The sequence below is a fragment of the Vicia villosa genome, linkage group LG7, assembly GCF_029867415.1.
Source record: "Vicia villosa cultivar HV-30 ecotype Madison, WI linkage group LG7, Vvil1.0, whole genome shotgun sequence".
Lineage (NCBI taxonomy): Eukaryota > Viridiplantae > Streptophyta > Magnoliopsida > Fabales > Fabaceae > Vicia > Vicia villosa.
The window spans coordinates 3,294,680-3,310,992 of NC_081186.1; the positions used below are offsets into that span (position 1 = coordinate 3,294,680).

The 16,313-nt window shown below is 50.4% G+C and overlaps 1 protein-coding gene across 1 annotated transcript; it reads right to left on the reverse strand.

Moving 5' to 3' along the window:
• Window positions 1–7,566: 7,566 nt before the first annotated feature.
• On the reverse strand, window positions 7,567–8,366 carry LOC131616996 (uncharacterized). Its single transcript, XM_058888396.1, has 2 exons — window positions 8,078–8,366; window positions 7,567–7,991 (listed from the first exon to the last, which is right to left on the reverse strand). The coding sequence occupies exons 1-2, from the start codon at window positions 8,364–8,366 to the stop codon at window positions 7,567–7,569; spliced, it is 714 nt and encodes a 237-aa protein (XP_058744379.1).
• Between the last annotated feature and the right edge of the window lie 7,947 nt (window positions 8,367–16,313).

Sequence of the window (16,313 nt, forward strand, 5' to 3'; positions counted from 1 at the left end):
AATACAAGAGTATACATCTCAATCAATGAGAGATCAGGTGACTGGCATCAGAAATAGGTTCGTGTCCCACAAATAAAGTGGAACACAATGCAAAACAATCGCACCAGAAGCGAAATCGTGTCCCACAAATAAAGTGGAACACGAAGCAAGTCGAATCGCAATTGAAGGCTCTCTCGAAGTACCTCGCACATCTCAACAACCAGATCAGTAATAACAAGACAAACGCGCACCGGCCATAGAAAATACTAGCTATTAAATTCTAAGTAAATCCTAAAACAAAATCTAAGAAGAGAAAATTGTTTTTATGGCATTTTATCAAAGAATTTGTTCTGGACTGGGCCAAGGTTAGGCCCAATATGATTTTCGGCCCAATAAACCTCAGAGGCCCACGTTCCTCTACGACCCTCCTACGCACCTAGGATACCCACCTTAGACATGCTCGGCTGCCCTATATCCCCGGAGCATATGGCACCCGACATGCTCGGCACTGACGACCCCGCCAACACCTTCGTTGCCGAGGACTCTGCTCCGCGCAGGGTTCCTTCATATTCAACCCTCCGAACAACTCGGATTCCACGTGGCTCCTGAAAGACCGCGTCTCCCTGGAACTTCGGAGCGGTTAACCAGGACAGAGGGCATGCACGCACCTCCGATATTTCCGCTCAGGAAACCTGGCAGTCTCCTAGTTGGGCTTGGGAATCCAACCCAATAGCGAGATCATGGCCCAGCGCTGGGGGCTATAAATACCCTCTTTAACTAGAGGGTCAGGTATTCAATTCTTACTCACTCTTAGCTAGTACTTGCGCTCCTTTGCTCGTCAACTTACTTTGGCATTGGAGTACCTTGCAGGTACACCCCCCCCTTTTTTCCTTCCTAGAAGATCCAGTCCGAGCAGCCTACGACGATTCTTCTGATCAGGTACGATCAGTGGCGCCGTCTGTGGGAAACTTGCTTCCCCATCTTTAACGAACAAAGATCAAAGCTAATCATCTCCAATCGTCATGGCTGACAACAACAACAACATCCCAAACGCTGACCCTTTCCTCCTTCACGAGCTGATCGAGGAATCCTCCCGCGAGCTAGCTAATCATCGTCGGGGGGATCATCGGCGACAAAGGTCCGGGCATGAAACCCAGGACACTCAGCTGTTGCAGGTCCTACAACAGGTCCAGAATGTTGACCATGTTCCTCCAGAAGGGCACGTTCAGAACGGCGAGCAGATCCGAACGACCAACGGGCTGGAACATGCCCAGAATGTGAATGAGACCGACCTCCGAGACGGGCAACATGCTTCCTCATTCACCCACACCTCCGAGAGGCGGAGAGCCCATCATGGAGAGGAAGAGGAACCACTCAACATTCCCGAGGACGCTGACCCCATCACCGTCCGCTTGCTCAAAGAAATACAATTGACGAACAGCCTCCTCAGAATTCAGGACGACCGAATTCACGAACTGGAAAGACAGCGACGACGTCGCCCCTCTCCGCGGAAGCACTACAGGTCACGCTCCTATTCCTCCTCGCGCTCACCGCCGAGAAGATACCGTCGGCGTTCTCCATCCTCTTCAAGGTCTCCCCCGAGAAGACATCGCCGCCGGAGGACCCGTTCTCCACCCAGAAAGAACAGGAAGAACCAGAAACCTGAAGCCGCTGAACAAAGAAGCCCCTCCCCCGAACAGGGCCGCCGGGGCCCCTCCAAAGCTGCGTTGGGTGACGACCAAGAGGATTCCCGACGAAACAGGCACTACCATTCACCAGGACCAAGCGACGAGGAGGACTTCCGCAGCCCCTTGTCCGCCAATATCCGGAGAGCCCACCTCCCTCGGGGGATGGAAAAACCGCCAGTATTGGACCAATACGACGGGACCACTGACCCCGACGACCATATTCGGAGCATCGAAGCGGTCATGGACTATCACGTCGTCAGAGGTTCGATCAAGTGCCGCATTTTCCCGACCACCCTCAGGAAGGGAGCGATGAATTGGTACAGGAACCTCCCTCCGAACTCCATCCATTCCTGGACCGAGCTCAAAGAACTCTTCTTGAGCCACTTCACAGCCTCCCGACGACAACCGAAATCGGAAGCCAATCTCGAGGCCGTGGTACAAGGACCCAACGAACCTCTTCGGGATTACCTTGAAAGATTCAACAAGGAGGCCGTCCAAGTGCAGACGGCCGACTACATGAAGAGGTACATCTTGGAGCGAGGACTTCTCCCCGGCAGTGACTTCAAGAAGGCCATTAAGATTGAGAAGGTGCACTCGATGAACGCCCTCCTCCGCAAAGCAAAGGCATTCATCGACTTTGAGGAAGGCGAGGCAGCCGCGATCAAAGCCTCGAGGAGCAGTGATGCCGCTCGCAGCTCAAACCTCGAGGATCCAGGGTCACGCCGAGGACAAGACAAAAGAAGGGACGACAGGTCCCGAGATGTCAAAGAACGGCGAGGACCGGCAGGGCGTTTCAACGACTACACTCCTTTGAACACCTCCCGGGAGAAAATCCTGGCCGACTGCCAGAACGCCGAGTTCAAGAAATCCAACATCAGGCCCCCGAAGTCAAATCCTACAAGACCGGGGACAGACAAGTCCAAGTACTGCAAGTACCACAAGAGTCACAGGCATATGACCAACGAATGCATACATCTCAAAGATGCCATAGAGACCCTGATCAAAGAGGGCCACCTGGCAAAATACACCAAGAAGGGAGAACCCTCCAGAAGAGACATCCCTCGAAACTCTGACGAGGGGAACTCACCAGACAGCAGACCGCTTCAAGTCGCGCTGTCCGTAACCCGACCGAAAGACTTCATCCCTTCAGTCGGCGTGACGACCGCCCTCAGCACCTAGGAACATTTCCCCACCGCAATGGTCATCTCCAACGGCGGCGATCCCAACTCTCTCACCGTCAGTTCAGTCAAGAGAAAGTTCGACGAGCTACTCAGCGCCAATGCCGATCTCTTCCCTACTCTGCGGAAATTCCGAGGAAAGTCAGAGCCCATCACTTTCTACCTCGAGGAACTGCCCGGCGGAGCTCCAAACGCCACCATTCCCCTCCTCGTCCGAGCCAGAATGGCAAACTTCGATGTTCGACGGGTCCTGGTGGATGAAGGTAGTTCGGTCGACATCATGTACTCTCACCTTTTCCGAACACTTCAGCTGGACGACTCGCACCTCACTCCCTATGTGGGTTCCGACCTCCAGGGTTTTAACGGAGCCACCACCAAACCATGGGGCTACGTCGAGCTGATTGTCACCTTCGGGGAAGGGGAAGCGTCCAGACAAGTCAAAACCAGGTTTTTGGTGATCGACTGCAAAACATTGTACAACTGCATCATCGGACGCCCAACACTGGCCGAGCTAACCGCCGTGCCCTCCACGGTCCATCTGAAGATGAAGTTCTACACGAGGACAGGGAAAGTGGCCACCATCAACGCCGACATTGAAGCCGCGAGGAGGATCTTCGATGCCTCCGTCAAAGGACTAGAGCTGATCGCCCCTCCGACCAACTCCAACAAAAAACCAAGAGCCGAAGACAAGCATCCTCGGGAAGATCAGGATCTAACGGCCAACGTCAGCTCGGTCGACCTCGATGCAAGGTTTACACAAGAAGAACTGAAGACCGGGGAAGAGACACAATCAAAGGCCCCTCATCCCGTCCGGCCTGTCCCCGACGGAGATTTCGAGCTGATCCCCCTGGGAGACAACCCCGACAGAGCAGTGAAGATCGGCAAAGACATCCCTGATCTGCCAAGGAAGCAACTCGTAGCCTGCCTTCGAGCCAATGCCGACCTGTTCGTCTGGAGCGCCGCAGAGATGCCCGGACTCGACCCCGAGGTCGCCTGCCACCACCTCTCCATCAATCCAACCGCCAAGGCCGTAGTACAACGTAGGCGTCGGCAGTCTCCCGAGAAAGCGGAGGCTGCCGAGAAAGCTGTAAAAGACCTCCTAGAGGCAAATTTTATTTCCGAGGCCAAGTATTCAACTTGGCTCTCAAACGTTGTACTTGTTAAAAAATCTAATGGAAAATGGAGAATGTGTGTTGATTATACTGATGTTAACCGGGCATGTCCAAAAGACGCCTACCCTTTACCTAATATTGATAGACTGGTCGACAACTCGGCCGGCTATAAACTGTTGTCTTTCATGGACGCTTATTTTGGTTACAACCAGATTCCCATGGCGAAATGCGACAAGCAATGCACGGCTTTCATGACCGAATCGGGCAACTATTACTACAACGTAATGCCCTTCGGACTCAAGAACGCCGGAGCAACTTACCAGCGGATGATGAACAAGGTCTTCCGAGGAGAAATCGGCGACACGCTCGAGGTGTATATGGACGACATGATCGTCAAATCTCGAGAAGACTCCGACCACACGCTACATCTCGAGCGGGTCTTCAAGCAGGCCAGGTCCTGCAGGATGCGCTTCAATCCGGAGAAGTGTACCTTCGGAGTACGGGCAGGCAAATTCCTCGGCTTCTACTTAACAGAACGAGGAATAGAAGCCAACCCTGATAAGTGCCGAGCATTCTCAGACCTCCCTACCCCCACCAATAAAAAATCCATCCAAGTACTAAACAGAATGCTCACGGCATTATCCCGCTTCGTCGCGAAATCCGCCCAGCATGCACTTCCATTCTTTAAGCTTCTTCGGAGGGAAGCGGCTTTCGAATGGTCCGAGGAATGCGAACAAGCATTATCCCACCTCAAACAAGTGCTCTCCAAACCCCCGGTGCTATCCCGACCAGACAGCAACGAGGTTCTCTATCTCTACTTGGCCGTTTCAAGCGAGGCGGCCAGCGTGGCCCTGATCCGAGAAACGGAAGACGGGCAGAAGCCAGTATACTTCACTAGCAAAGCCCTACAAGGGCCCGAGGTCCGCTATCAACAGATAGAAAAATCGCACTGGCCCTAATAACGGCCGCCAGAAGACTGAGGTACTACTTCCTCGCCCACACTATCATCGTCCGGACAGACCAACCGATCAAGCAACTTCTCAGCCGACCAGACATGGCCGGGAGAATGCTGAGATGGTCCCTCGAACTGTCCGAGTTCGACATACAATACGAGGGCAGGAAAGCGTTAAAAGCCCAAGCACTCGCCGACTTTGTAGCCGAGATGACGACGATCTCCAACTCCCCAACACCCACCGAGAATAAGTGGACCATCTATGTTGATGGCGCCTCAAGCCACGCGGGCAGCGGAGCCGGTATCATCTTGGAGAACGACGAGGGCCTCGTCATCGAAGTATCCTTAGTCCTATCCTTCACCACATCGAACAACCAGGCCGAGTACGAAGCCCTCCTAGCGGGCATACGCCTCGCCGAGGACGTGGGTGCTCGGGAAGTCATGATTTATACCGACTCTCAACTGGTCGCGTCCCAAGTCAGCGGCGATTACCAGGCCAAAAACGACACACTAGCCGAGTATCTGTCGCTCGTCAAAGAAAAAATGAAAGGATTCACAAAGGCAGACGTCGCACACATCCCTCGGGAACACAACTCGCGGGCCGACCTCTTATCCAAGCTTGCGAGCACGAGAAAGAAGGGAGGGAACAAGTCGGTGATACAAGAAATCTTGTCCGATCCAAGCGTAGGCAAAAACACGCAAGCCATGCAAGTGTTTGCCGTCGGAGACGACCATTGCTGGATGACCCCGGTGTACAAATACCTCACGAACGGCGAGCTCCCCGACGACCCGAAGGAAGCCTCAGCCATTAAGAGGAGAGCCTGCTCGTACACCGTCATCGAAAATAAACTCTATCGACGGGGCTTCTCCGTTCCCCTCCTTAAATGCATCGACGGCTCGCAGGCACTGGAAGTACTGCAAGAGCTTCACGAAGGGATCAACGGCCAGCATCTCGGCGGCCGGTCGCTGGCGAGGAAAGCCCTCAGAGCCGGCTATTATTGGCCGACTATGCAGCAGGACGCCAAAGAGCATGTTCAGAAATGCGACAGATGTCAGCGGCATGCCGACATGCACCTAGCTCCCCCCAACGAGCTTAAATCCCTCTCCTCTCCTTGGCCTCTCTCCACCTGGGGAATGGACCTCCTCGGCCCTTTCCCGGTCGGATCGTACCAGAATAAGTACCTGGTGGTCGCCGTGGATTACTTCACGAAATGGATAGAGGCCGAACCTCTCGCCAAGATCACGTCTCAAAACGTGCTACGCTTCTACAAACGAAACATACTCGCTCGGTTCGGGGTACCACAGGCTATAATCACCGACAATGGCACCCAATTCACTGACAGGAAGTTCCAAGAATTCGTGGGCAAGCTCGACACAAAACAGCACTTCACCTCAGTCGAACACCCTCAAACGAACGGGCAGGCGGAGGCAGCCAACCGAGTCATCCTCCGAGGACTGAAAAGGAGGCTCGGCGAAGCTAAAAAAGCCTGGGTCGAAGAACTACATAGCGTACTTTGGGCATATAGAACGACGCCCCATTCGAGCACAGGCGAGACTCCTTTCAGATTAACCTACCGCACCGAAGCCGTAATCCCCGTGGAAATCCGAGAACCTTCTCGGCGCACCGAATCCCCCCTCGAGGAAGAACTCAACGACGAGGCCATGAGGGAAGAGCTCGATATGGTAGAGGAGATCCGAGCAGGATCCTCCCTCCGAGAAGCTAAACTAAAACAGCAAATAGCTCTTCGCCATAATGCCAAAGTTATAAAGCGCGAATTTGAAATCGGCGCCCTAGTGCTCCGCAGAAACATGAAAGACTCGCGCGAGGGCAAACTAGCCCCAAACTGGGAAGGCCCATACCGAGTTTATGACAAAACCGAGAATGGCGCCTACTACCTCGAGAATCTTCTCGGCGAAAAACTTGCTCGACCCTGGAACGCTGAAAAGCTCAGACGTTACTACAGTTAAACATAAACTAAAACGCCCGGCCCCTGGCCCAAACTCAGGTAAAAGACGGGCACGGATCCACGTCGTCGGTACGGACGTGAGTATTCCACGACAGCAACTGTTGATCCCCCTCGTCAGATGGACGGACCGACCCCTCGGCGGACTCTACACCTAGACCCTCCGTGGAAGTACCTGCATGGCAGAACCCCAGCTCGCGATGGGATCGTTCACGCCGCAAACGCTTGGCCACAACCGCGGTCTCGCGCTCGCTAAAAGCGCACACCTGCTCCGCGCACCCGGGCCGTACTCAACACGCCCGGGCAATCAATCTAGGCCGAGCATAGTCCACAAAACCGATAATATCACAAGTATATAGGTAACTCACCGGCGTATCCGAACATAAGTCATCAGTTACCTAAAGCAATCGAAAAATATTCTAAGTGTGGAGGAAATACCTCGTCATACGAGCGCAACAGGAAAGTTATCAAAACACGAGCATACAACGATAACACTGAAGGTGCAGATAAACAGATATAAGCAAGCAAAATTATAAAACATTAAAATTGCCGACCAACTTGGTCGACGATGTCCAAAAGTTACAATCAAAATGCCGGGCACGCAGGCCCCCAAAGTAGTCCGGGCATTACCCAACAAAAGATAAAATGGCACGCAGGCCGAAGAAGAGGGGCACGCAGGCCCGGGACCACTATCTACTCTTCACTCCCTGGAGACTCGGGCACCAACGCGCCGTCCACAATCTTCGAAGAAAGCCCGATATTATCCTCCTTCAAACCAGGGTTTAGAAGCCTCAGTTGACGGACAGCACGCTCGAAACCGACTTCAGCCATGTCGGCCAAGCTTATCTTCAGGCTATCTATCTTCTCCACGAATTCAGCCCTAGTCTGCAGAGCGGCCACATCCGACGACTCGTCAGCCGAGGGAGCCCACTCAAGCTGAAGGTCGGCAAGCTTTTTCTTCTCCGCCGCAATCTCCCCGTCCTTCTGCTTGAGAACCGCGTCGATCTTTCTCTTCAATTCCGTGCGATCAGTCTCCAGGGTCTTCACCCTGTCCTCGGCAGTCTTCTTTGCCACCTCCGCCTCCTTCAGGGCCTCGGACGAGCCCGAGCCACCATTGGCTAACATTTGGGCCATCCCAAAACCCTCATCACGGTAGCACCGTCGCACGCCAGCTGTTTCTGAAGGGACGGAGGGTCCATCTCACCGATCCGACGAGCTTCATCCGGAGAGGTAACCAGGGGAAACTTCTCAAAATAACCTCCATCCTTGTAGCAAGGAGGCAATACAAAGCCACGCTCGGGACCTAGGCTCGACGGCTCATGGCGTCCCCCCTCGGTAGCACGAGATCTCTTGGAAGCCCTCTCGTCCTCCTTCACCCGAGGAGAACCTGCTGAGGCCGAGTTCTCTGCAGCACCAGTTCCCCGATTCTTCTTCTTCTGATTCCTCCTTGCATCTAGAGCCATCTTCAAGACTGGGTCCTCCTTCTCCGGCATGGCATCTGCAAAGAAAAAATAAAAGGAGTTAGCGAAAACACAGGACAGAAGAGAAAAAGCAGGGCGAACGAACACGACCTAACAACGACCGGGTTTCCTCGGGAGTCCGACAAGATAACAGAGCCTTGGTATTAATAGGCCGCTGCTCCACAACCGGCACACCATTCTCGTCCAACACGGGATTCCCATTCCTCGTCACCCACCGGGACATAGTGAAGTTGTCTACGTATTTGCATAGGACCGAGTAAGACTCTGCGTCCTGCTCGTCCAGGTCCCCATCTACCCAAACGTAATGCTTAGGGGGAGACGAGAAGTGACCTTTCCACCAGAAAAACGGGAACCTTGTACAGAATTCCCTTGCTACCTGCCCGTCCTCACCCCTCACTAGCTCCCCGTCGGCGTCACGAAGGACCACGGAATCCGACACATCGTAGTAAGCCGTCGGGCTGAGCGGACGAACAACAAAGTATCGGTCCTTGAAACCTTTCACAGAGTCAGTGTACATCCCGAAGAGCTTCCGCTCGGCATTTTTGAACGAGACCCAGCTGTATCGCCCGTCTGCCGCCTGCCTTTGGACACGAAAACACCGGCCAAACAATGCGGTCGTGGCACCAATACCCAAATAATTACAGACGATCTCGAATGCTCGCATAAAAGCAAAAGCATTGGGATGCAATTGGGACGGCGCCAAGTTTAGAAACGCCATCATCGATTTCTGAAAGTCAGAGAAGGGCATTCGGAAGCCGAGCTCCTTGAACACGTATTCATACATCGCAAAGCCATCCCCGTTGAACCGAGAGCATATGCGCTCGTCCTGGGACGGGCACATCACTTGGTAATTCGGCGCTTCTCCCTCTCTCAAAACCTCGATTTCTGTGAAGGCCCCGTCTAGAGACTCAGTGTATCGAGAAGTGACCGTTAAGGCTTCCTCGGCTATCCAGTCGGCCGCAACCGTGCATTCGTAACTAAACAAGGGCATTGGGGAGACCCCTCCCTCGGCGTCGGAGCCCGGAGAACCAGCATGGTCATTGTCGACCAGAGAGTGCGCGTTTTGATCCTCGATGATCTCAACATCGGAGCTAGTGGCCGTCGAGCCGTCCGACTCGCTACTCCATGAGTCAGATTCCGAGCTGGACTCCGAGCTGGCGCTCGAATCAGATCCACCTGCACGCAGAAGGGAGAAAGTGAATTCGACAGTTCATCAAATCCACCCTTCCACCGCAATGCAAGCGAAAGGGTAGAGCAGGAGCTGCGAAGCCCTCGGCTAAACCCTCGTCGAGGAAAGACGCCCGTTAGCCGGGGACTCGCAAAATGACGTGACACGACAACGAAAAATCGTATCCGAACAGGCACGCCGGTCCAACGCCACATCATCTGGTCCACCGACCCACGCTAACCCCCGGGCATCGCCTGGATAACCCGAGGAGGAAACAACAACCGCTCGTTGGACCCGGCCTACGTTTACGACGACGACCGCGAAAATAACGCGCACAAACCCTAAGGAAAAGAATAAAGCAACGAAGAGGGAAGCGAACTTACATGAAGACATGATGATGATAACCGGATGAGCTTCTCGGTAGACGAACGGTGTGTTGAACAATCTGGAAGAGTATCTTCCGAGGAACGCCTGTCTAATGCCGAGCAGGTAAACAGAGAGAGGGAAACTTCCAAATGAAAGGATTCGCCCCCTTTTATATGGAAAGGGCTCGGAAGGCGAAGCGTCGCCTCTCCTGACAAGCGCCGCCTCCTAGACCCTAGGCCATTATTACCTATGCCACGTCAGCGCGTGTCGCCCACGCGCGACGTTTCGCCCCTCAACCGGCTGTTCCTCCGAGCACGTCTGGTTGACGAGGAAATATATCTCATCGAGCATCTCCCGAGGGTCCCCGGACGCCGCACATAAGGTAAAGTCACAGCTTCTTGACCAGAAAACTCCGACTTGGGGGGCTCCTGTTCTGGACTGGGCCAAGGTTAGGCCCAATATGATTTTCGGCCCAATAAACCTCAGAGGCCCACGTTCCTCTACGACCCTCCTACGCACCTAGGATACCCACCTTAGACATGCTCGGCTGCCCTATATCCCCGGAGCATATGGCACCCGACATGCTCGGCACTGACGGACCCGCCAACACCTTCGTTGCCGAGGACTCTGCTCCGCGCAGGGTTCCTTCATATTCAACCCTCCGAACAACTCGGATTCCACGTGGCTCCTGAAAGACCGCGTCTCCCTGGAACTTCGGAGCGGTTAACCAGGACAGAGGGCATGCACGCACCTCCGATATTTCCGCTCAGGAAACCTGGCAGTCTCCTAGTTGGGCTTGGGAATCCAACCCAATAGCGAGATCAGGGCCCAGCGCTGGGGGCTATAAATACCCTCTTTAACTAGAGGGTCAGGTATTCAATTCTTACTCACTCTTAGCTAGTACTTGCGCTCCTTTGCTCGTCAACTTACTTTGGCATTGGAGTACCTTGCAGGTACACCCCCCCTTTTTTCCTTCCTAGAAGATCCAGTCCGAGCAGCCTACGACGATTCTTCTGATCAGGTACGATCAGTAAGCGTCGCCTCTCCTGACAAGCGCCGCCTCCTAGACCCTAGGCCATTATTACCTATGCCACGTCAGCGCGTGTCGCCCACGCGCGACGTTTCGCCCCTCAACCGGCTGTTCCTCCGAGCACGTCTGGTTGACGAGGAAATATATCTCATCGAGCATCTCCCGAGGGTCCCCGGACGCCGCACATAAGGTAAAGTCACAGCTTCTTGACCAGAAAACTCCGACTTGGGGGGCTCCTGTTCTGGACTGGGCCAAGGTTAGGCCCAATATGATTTTCGGCCCAATAAACCTCAGAGGCCCACGTTCCTCTACGACCCTCCTACGCACCTAGGATACCCACCTTAGACATGCTCGGCTGCCCTATATCCCCGGAGCATATGGCACCCGACATGCTCGGCACTGACGACCCCGCCAACACCTTCGTTGCCGAGGACTCTGCTCTGCGCAGGGTTCCTTCATATTCAACCCTCCGAACAACTCGGATTCCACGTGGCTCCTGAAAGACCGCGTCTCCCTGGAACTTCGGAGCGGTTAACCAGGACAGAGGGCATGCACGCACCTCCGATATTTCCGCTCAGGAAACCTGGCAGTCTCATAGTTGGGCTTGGGAATCCAACCCAATAGCGAGATCATGGCCCAGCGCTGGGGGCTATAAATACCCTCTTTAACTAGAGGGTCAGGTATTCAATTCTTACTCACTCTTAGCTAGTACTTGCGCTCCTTTGCTCGTCAACTTACTTTGGCATTGGAGTACCTTGCAGGTACACCCCCCCCCTTTTTTCCTTCCTAGAAGATCCAGTCCGAGCAGCCTACGACGATTCTTCTGATCAGGTACGATCAGAATTAAAACTAAACTATGTAACTAAACATCTAAATTCTAACAAGAAAATAATACATGTTTTTATTATCTTTTATCATGCAAAAAAAAACTAACAAAACATAGTAAATTCATGGCAATTTATTACCTAAAAAAAATAAGAAAAAAGAAACTAAAACTAACATGAATTATGAGAAACAGGGGAGTTAATGTGTGAAAATATGGTGTAAATAGAAGCTAGGGCGCAGGGCCCAGGGTGTGAGGCCCAAACAGAAATTATTTTTGTTCTTTTTGTATCAATAACCAAAAACAAATGTGATATGGGCTTCCAGGGGGTTTGGATTGAAAATGATGGTGATGCTGCAAGGCAATTAGGCGCAGGGCCCAAAGGTTTGGCCCTGAATGGTTGTTTTTGTTCATCTCAAACAACATAAAAAAAACATGGAGAATTATCGGACCCGATGGAGGTGTGGATAGCATTTCGTGGCCCATGGAACTATGGATTGATCCAAATGATTATTGTTACAATTCAGATTTTCATCATTCAATTCAAATTCTTATTAATGGTTGTTAATACCAATTTAAACTCAATTAATTCTCAGATTTAGTACACATTAATACTAATTTCATTCAATTCTGATAAAAAACAAATAATCAAGCAGAAGAAAGGGATTAGGGTTAGAATATGTGAGCATTGAGATCTTCTTCTCCCTCTCGAACTCAGACGCGGCGGTTGTACGGCGACTCTCTCTCGATTCCACTCATCGCGCCGGTGAATGCTTCACGGCGGCGGAGTCTCAACTCTCTCATTGCGCAAATCTCTCGTCTCAATCTCGGCCTCTCTCTCCTCTCAGGAACTCGGCACCGTTCTCTCATTCTCCGACAAAGAACTACGACACCGCCGCGATAACCACAACACCGGTGGCTCTCGTTTCTCACTCCGATCGCTCTCCTCTCGGTTCTCTCTGATTTCTGTTTCAAACCTCTCCGACTCTTATCGACCTACTCCCTCATTTCTCCCGATCTCTGTCGTGAACCAATGAAGATTGCTATGGAGTCATTGTCACGGTTCACGTTCTTGCCGTGAACGCCACTTGACTACGGATCAGTCGTTGTTTGCAAGAAAATGATGAAGATCGTTGTGGAGCGTGAACAAATGAAGATGCGTTGGTGATAATGACGATGGACGCGAAGATGAAGATCAATGATGGAGTTCGGTTCTAGTGATTGATTAAGGATGATTGATCTCGAGGATCGAAGAAAAGGATGAGTTCTCGAAGGTTTGTGAATCAGTTCAGAGTGAGGAGAATTTCTGTTACGTGAATAATTAAGGCATCACTTTCTCCGATTGATGATTCTTCTGTTATGTAATTTTCTGCAAATTTGATGAATGAATTGCGGGAAGAAAGATGAGGTCGAAGAATCTTGTGTGGTGAATCGGTGGTGGTGATTAAGGTTAAAGAATATTTGAAGACCGAAGAATTTGAAGATGGGAGAAAGGATAGATTGTGTGCAGAGAAGATTCAAGAGAGGCTCGATGATGAAGATGATGAAGGTTCCGATTGAAGGTGATGAAGAGGGGAAGATGGAGATTCTTGTTGAAGCTTTTTGTGTGTTTTCTGTGAATTGAAGGATGGAGATGGATTTTGTGGTGATGATGAATGAATGGAAGAGGATTTCGGTTAGAGGTCTCATTCTCTCCCAAAAAGTTTGTTACAATCTTTTTTTTCTGTTACGTCTGATATTGTGCTATGCCAATCTGTTCTTCCCCTGATTTCTGTTATGTCCCATTCCTATTCTTGCCCTCTGCTGAGCTTTTGTATCGGTTTGTTATGCAGGCAGGTTCGGTTTTCTTGATTTGTGCAAGGCGGTTTCGGTTGTGTTTGGATGGGATTTGTTTATATTTAGCTGATGCCGTTTAGCTGCATAGAGAGCCTTTTTTGACGTAGCAGATGCTACACGATTTTGTAATGGATGGACAGATTTCTTGTAAAAATTCTTATGGATGTAATGGATTTTGAATAATGAGTGAATGTGATTTTGTAACAAGATCTCTGAGTAATGCATACTTTGATCCAATTAAACATGAACATTAAGAACTCATGGCCCTAAGTAATCACTAATAAATGCAAATCTTCAATTTAATGAAAGCTTGCAATTCTCAAACACAAACAATTTGCATTTCACGCAGCCAATCAATTTGCAAGAAAGAACAATGATGTCTTGATTACATCAGATCCTTGAGTCATATATCACGTTTTTACGAAGATATTTCCTCAACAAATGACCTTATCATAACCATAACGCTTTGAAGACTTCTTTAATGGAGATAAGGAGAGAAACACATCTTAACATGGAATTCAATCACTCTATGCCGTCAAACTTGTAATTTGAAGAAGAAGTCCATGAACCAACCCTATTTCACGTTTCAATGCACACAGAAGAATCGGTTGAAACAAACTTGAACGAAGATGAGAAACCCTTTTATTATTTTCTTTGATTTTCGAACGACGAAATAAACGTCCTTTCATAACTTATAGCACAGAGAAAGAGGGCAAATTTTGGGGTGCAACAGCTGCCCCTATTCAAACTTCTTGAACTAGACGAGTGAGAAATGAAAGTTTCGAATCGTCGAGGTGGAAGGAGATTGAATACCAAAATGAACTCGAAAATTTGCGCTCTTGATCAATATAAGATTCCATCTTATAATAAGAAGAAATGTACCACCCCGCAAGCAGGGAGAAAAAACTTCAATTGACCTGGATAATTAAATAGCTCCAACTTGCGATAAGAAGGAACAGGCAACCCCACAGGCAGGGGGAAAAAACTTCAATTGATCTGGGCATCAAGAGAAGGAACATCTTCGACTGATCAGGGTATCAGACGTAGTAGATGTCTTTTGAACAGGAATCGGGGATAGATGTCTAAGTCGATCTGGGCATCGAAATGAGATATTCCGGCTGATCTGGGCATCAATGGGTAGTAAGTATCTCTGGTCTGGGTACCAAGGCGACATCTCCATCTGATGCAATTAAATCATCAGGCAGATATTCCAACTGATCTGGGTATCAGCGGCTTACTCCTTCGTAAGATCAACGAGATCCGGAGGCGGTTCCCTCAACTGAAAGTCTGGTTTATCAGGACAGGAACAATATCTCTTCCGAACTGTGTACGCCGGGAAAGGAAGTCTTTAACTGATCTAGGCTCGATGCTAGAAAATAAGTAGAACAATCCTCTTCTGAATGACAAAGTCAATCAGGTAGATATCTCCATCTGATCTGGGCATAAGTGGCTTGCTCCTTCGTAAGATCGATGATATCCGGAGGCGGTTCCCTCAACTGAAAGTCTGATTTATCAGGAATAGGAACGGATATCTCTTTCGAACTGTATGCGCCGGGAAAGGAAGTCTTTAAACTGATCTAGGCTCGATGCTAGAAAATAAGTAGAACAATCCTCTTCTGAATGACAAAGTCAATCAGGCAGATATCTCCATCTGATCTGGGCATCAGTGGCTTGCTCCTTCGTAAGATCGACGAGATCCGGAGGCGGTTCCCTCAACTGAAAGTCTGATTTATCAGGAATAGGAACAGATATCTCTTCCGAACTGTGTACGCCGGGAAAAGAAAACATCTTCAACTAATAGTAAGCATCAGGACTGGGCAGATGAGTTCTTCTTCTGAACGAAAATAAATCGTCAGGACGTAGATATTTCCAACTGATCTGAAGCATCAGTAGGCTTGCTCCTTCGTAAGATCGACAGAGATCCAGAGGCGGCTCCTTCAACTGAACTGGAATCAGGATAGGAACAAATATCTTCAACCGATCTGAGGACATCGGGAATAAGCATGACTTTCATCTGATCTGACAATGTCAGGGAGAGGGAGACAAGCTTCTTCTGATTTAGACATCAGGATAAGCGCCTGTAATGATTAGGCGAGTTGCTCTCTAGGAGGCATTTGTACCTTGATAACTTTCCTGCAGAAAGAAACAGATATGATGTGATTTATGCATGATGCATGTATGAATGTTTATGGAATAACGTTCCGGAGAAGGAAGACGCTACACGCTTTTGAGAATGCTATACAAATGATGCATGATTCAGACGCTGCTTAGGGAAACAGCGGAGGAGCACTGAATTGCTGAAGTAATCTTGAAGAGAGTATGGAACTCTGCGTGGAGGACAAGATGAGTGACCAAGGGTCACCATTGCGAGCTGACAAAGATGGATCAGAAATCTGCTGGAGATGATCAAATCTAGACGCGAGCTCTGGTTGGGGAATAAATCCTGCTTGGGGATATGGACATCCCAATTAACTGCTTAGGGAATACCCTGGCAACTTCACTGGAGAAGCAAATTCTCGACATTATGGGGATATGGAGATAAGAGCAAGTCATGGAGATAACTCTGATGGGGAGTAACCGACTTGCTTGTGTAGAACGCATTCCGCTGGGGAAATCCTTGAAGGACACAGATTCTGCTGAGGATACATGTGAATATCTGTTGAGGAAAGATTCAGTGGGGAAGATGAATACTTCTGCATAACGATCCGCTAAGGAGATTAGAAATCCACTAGGGAT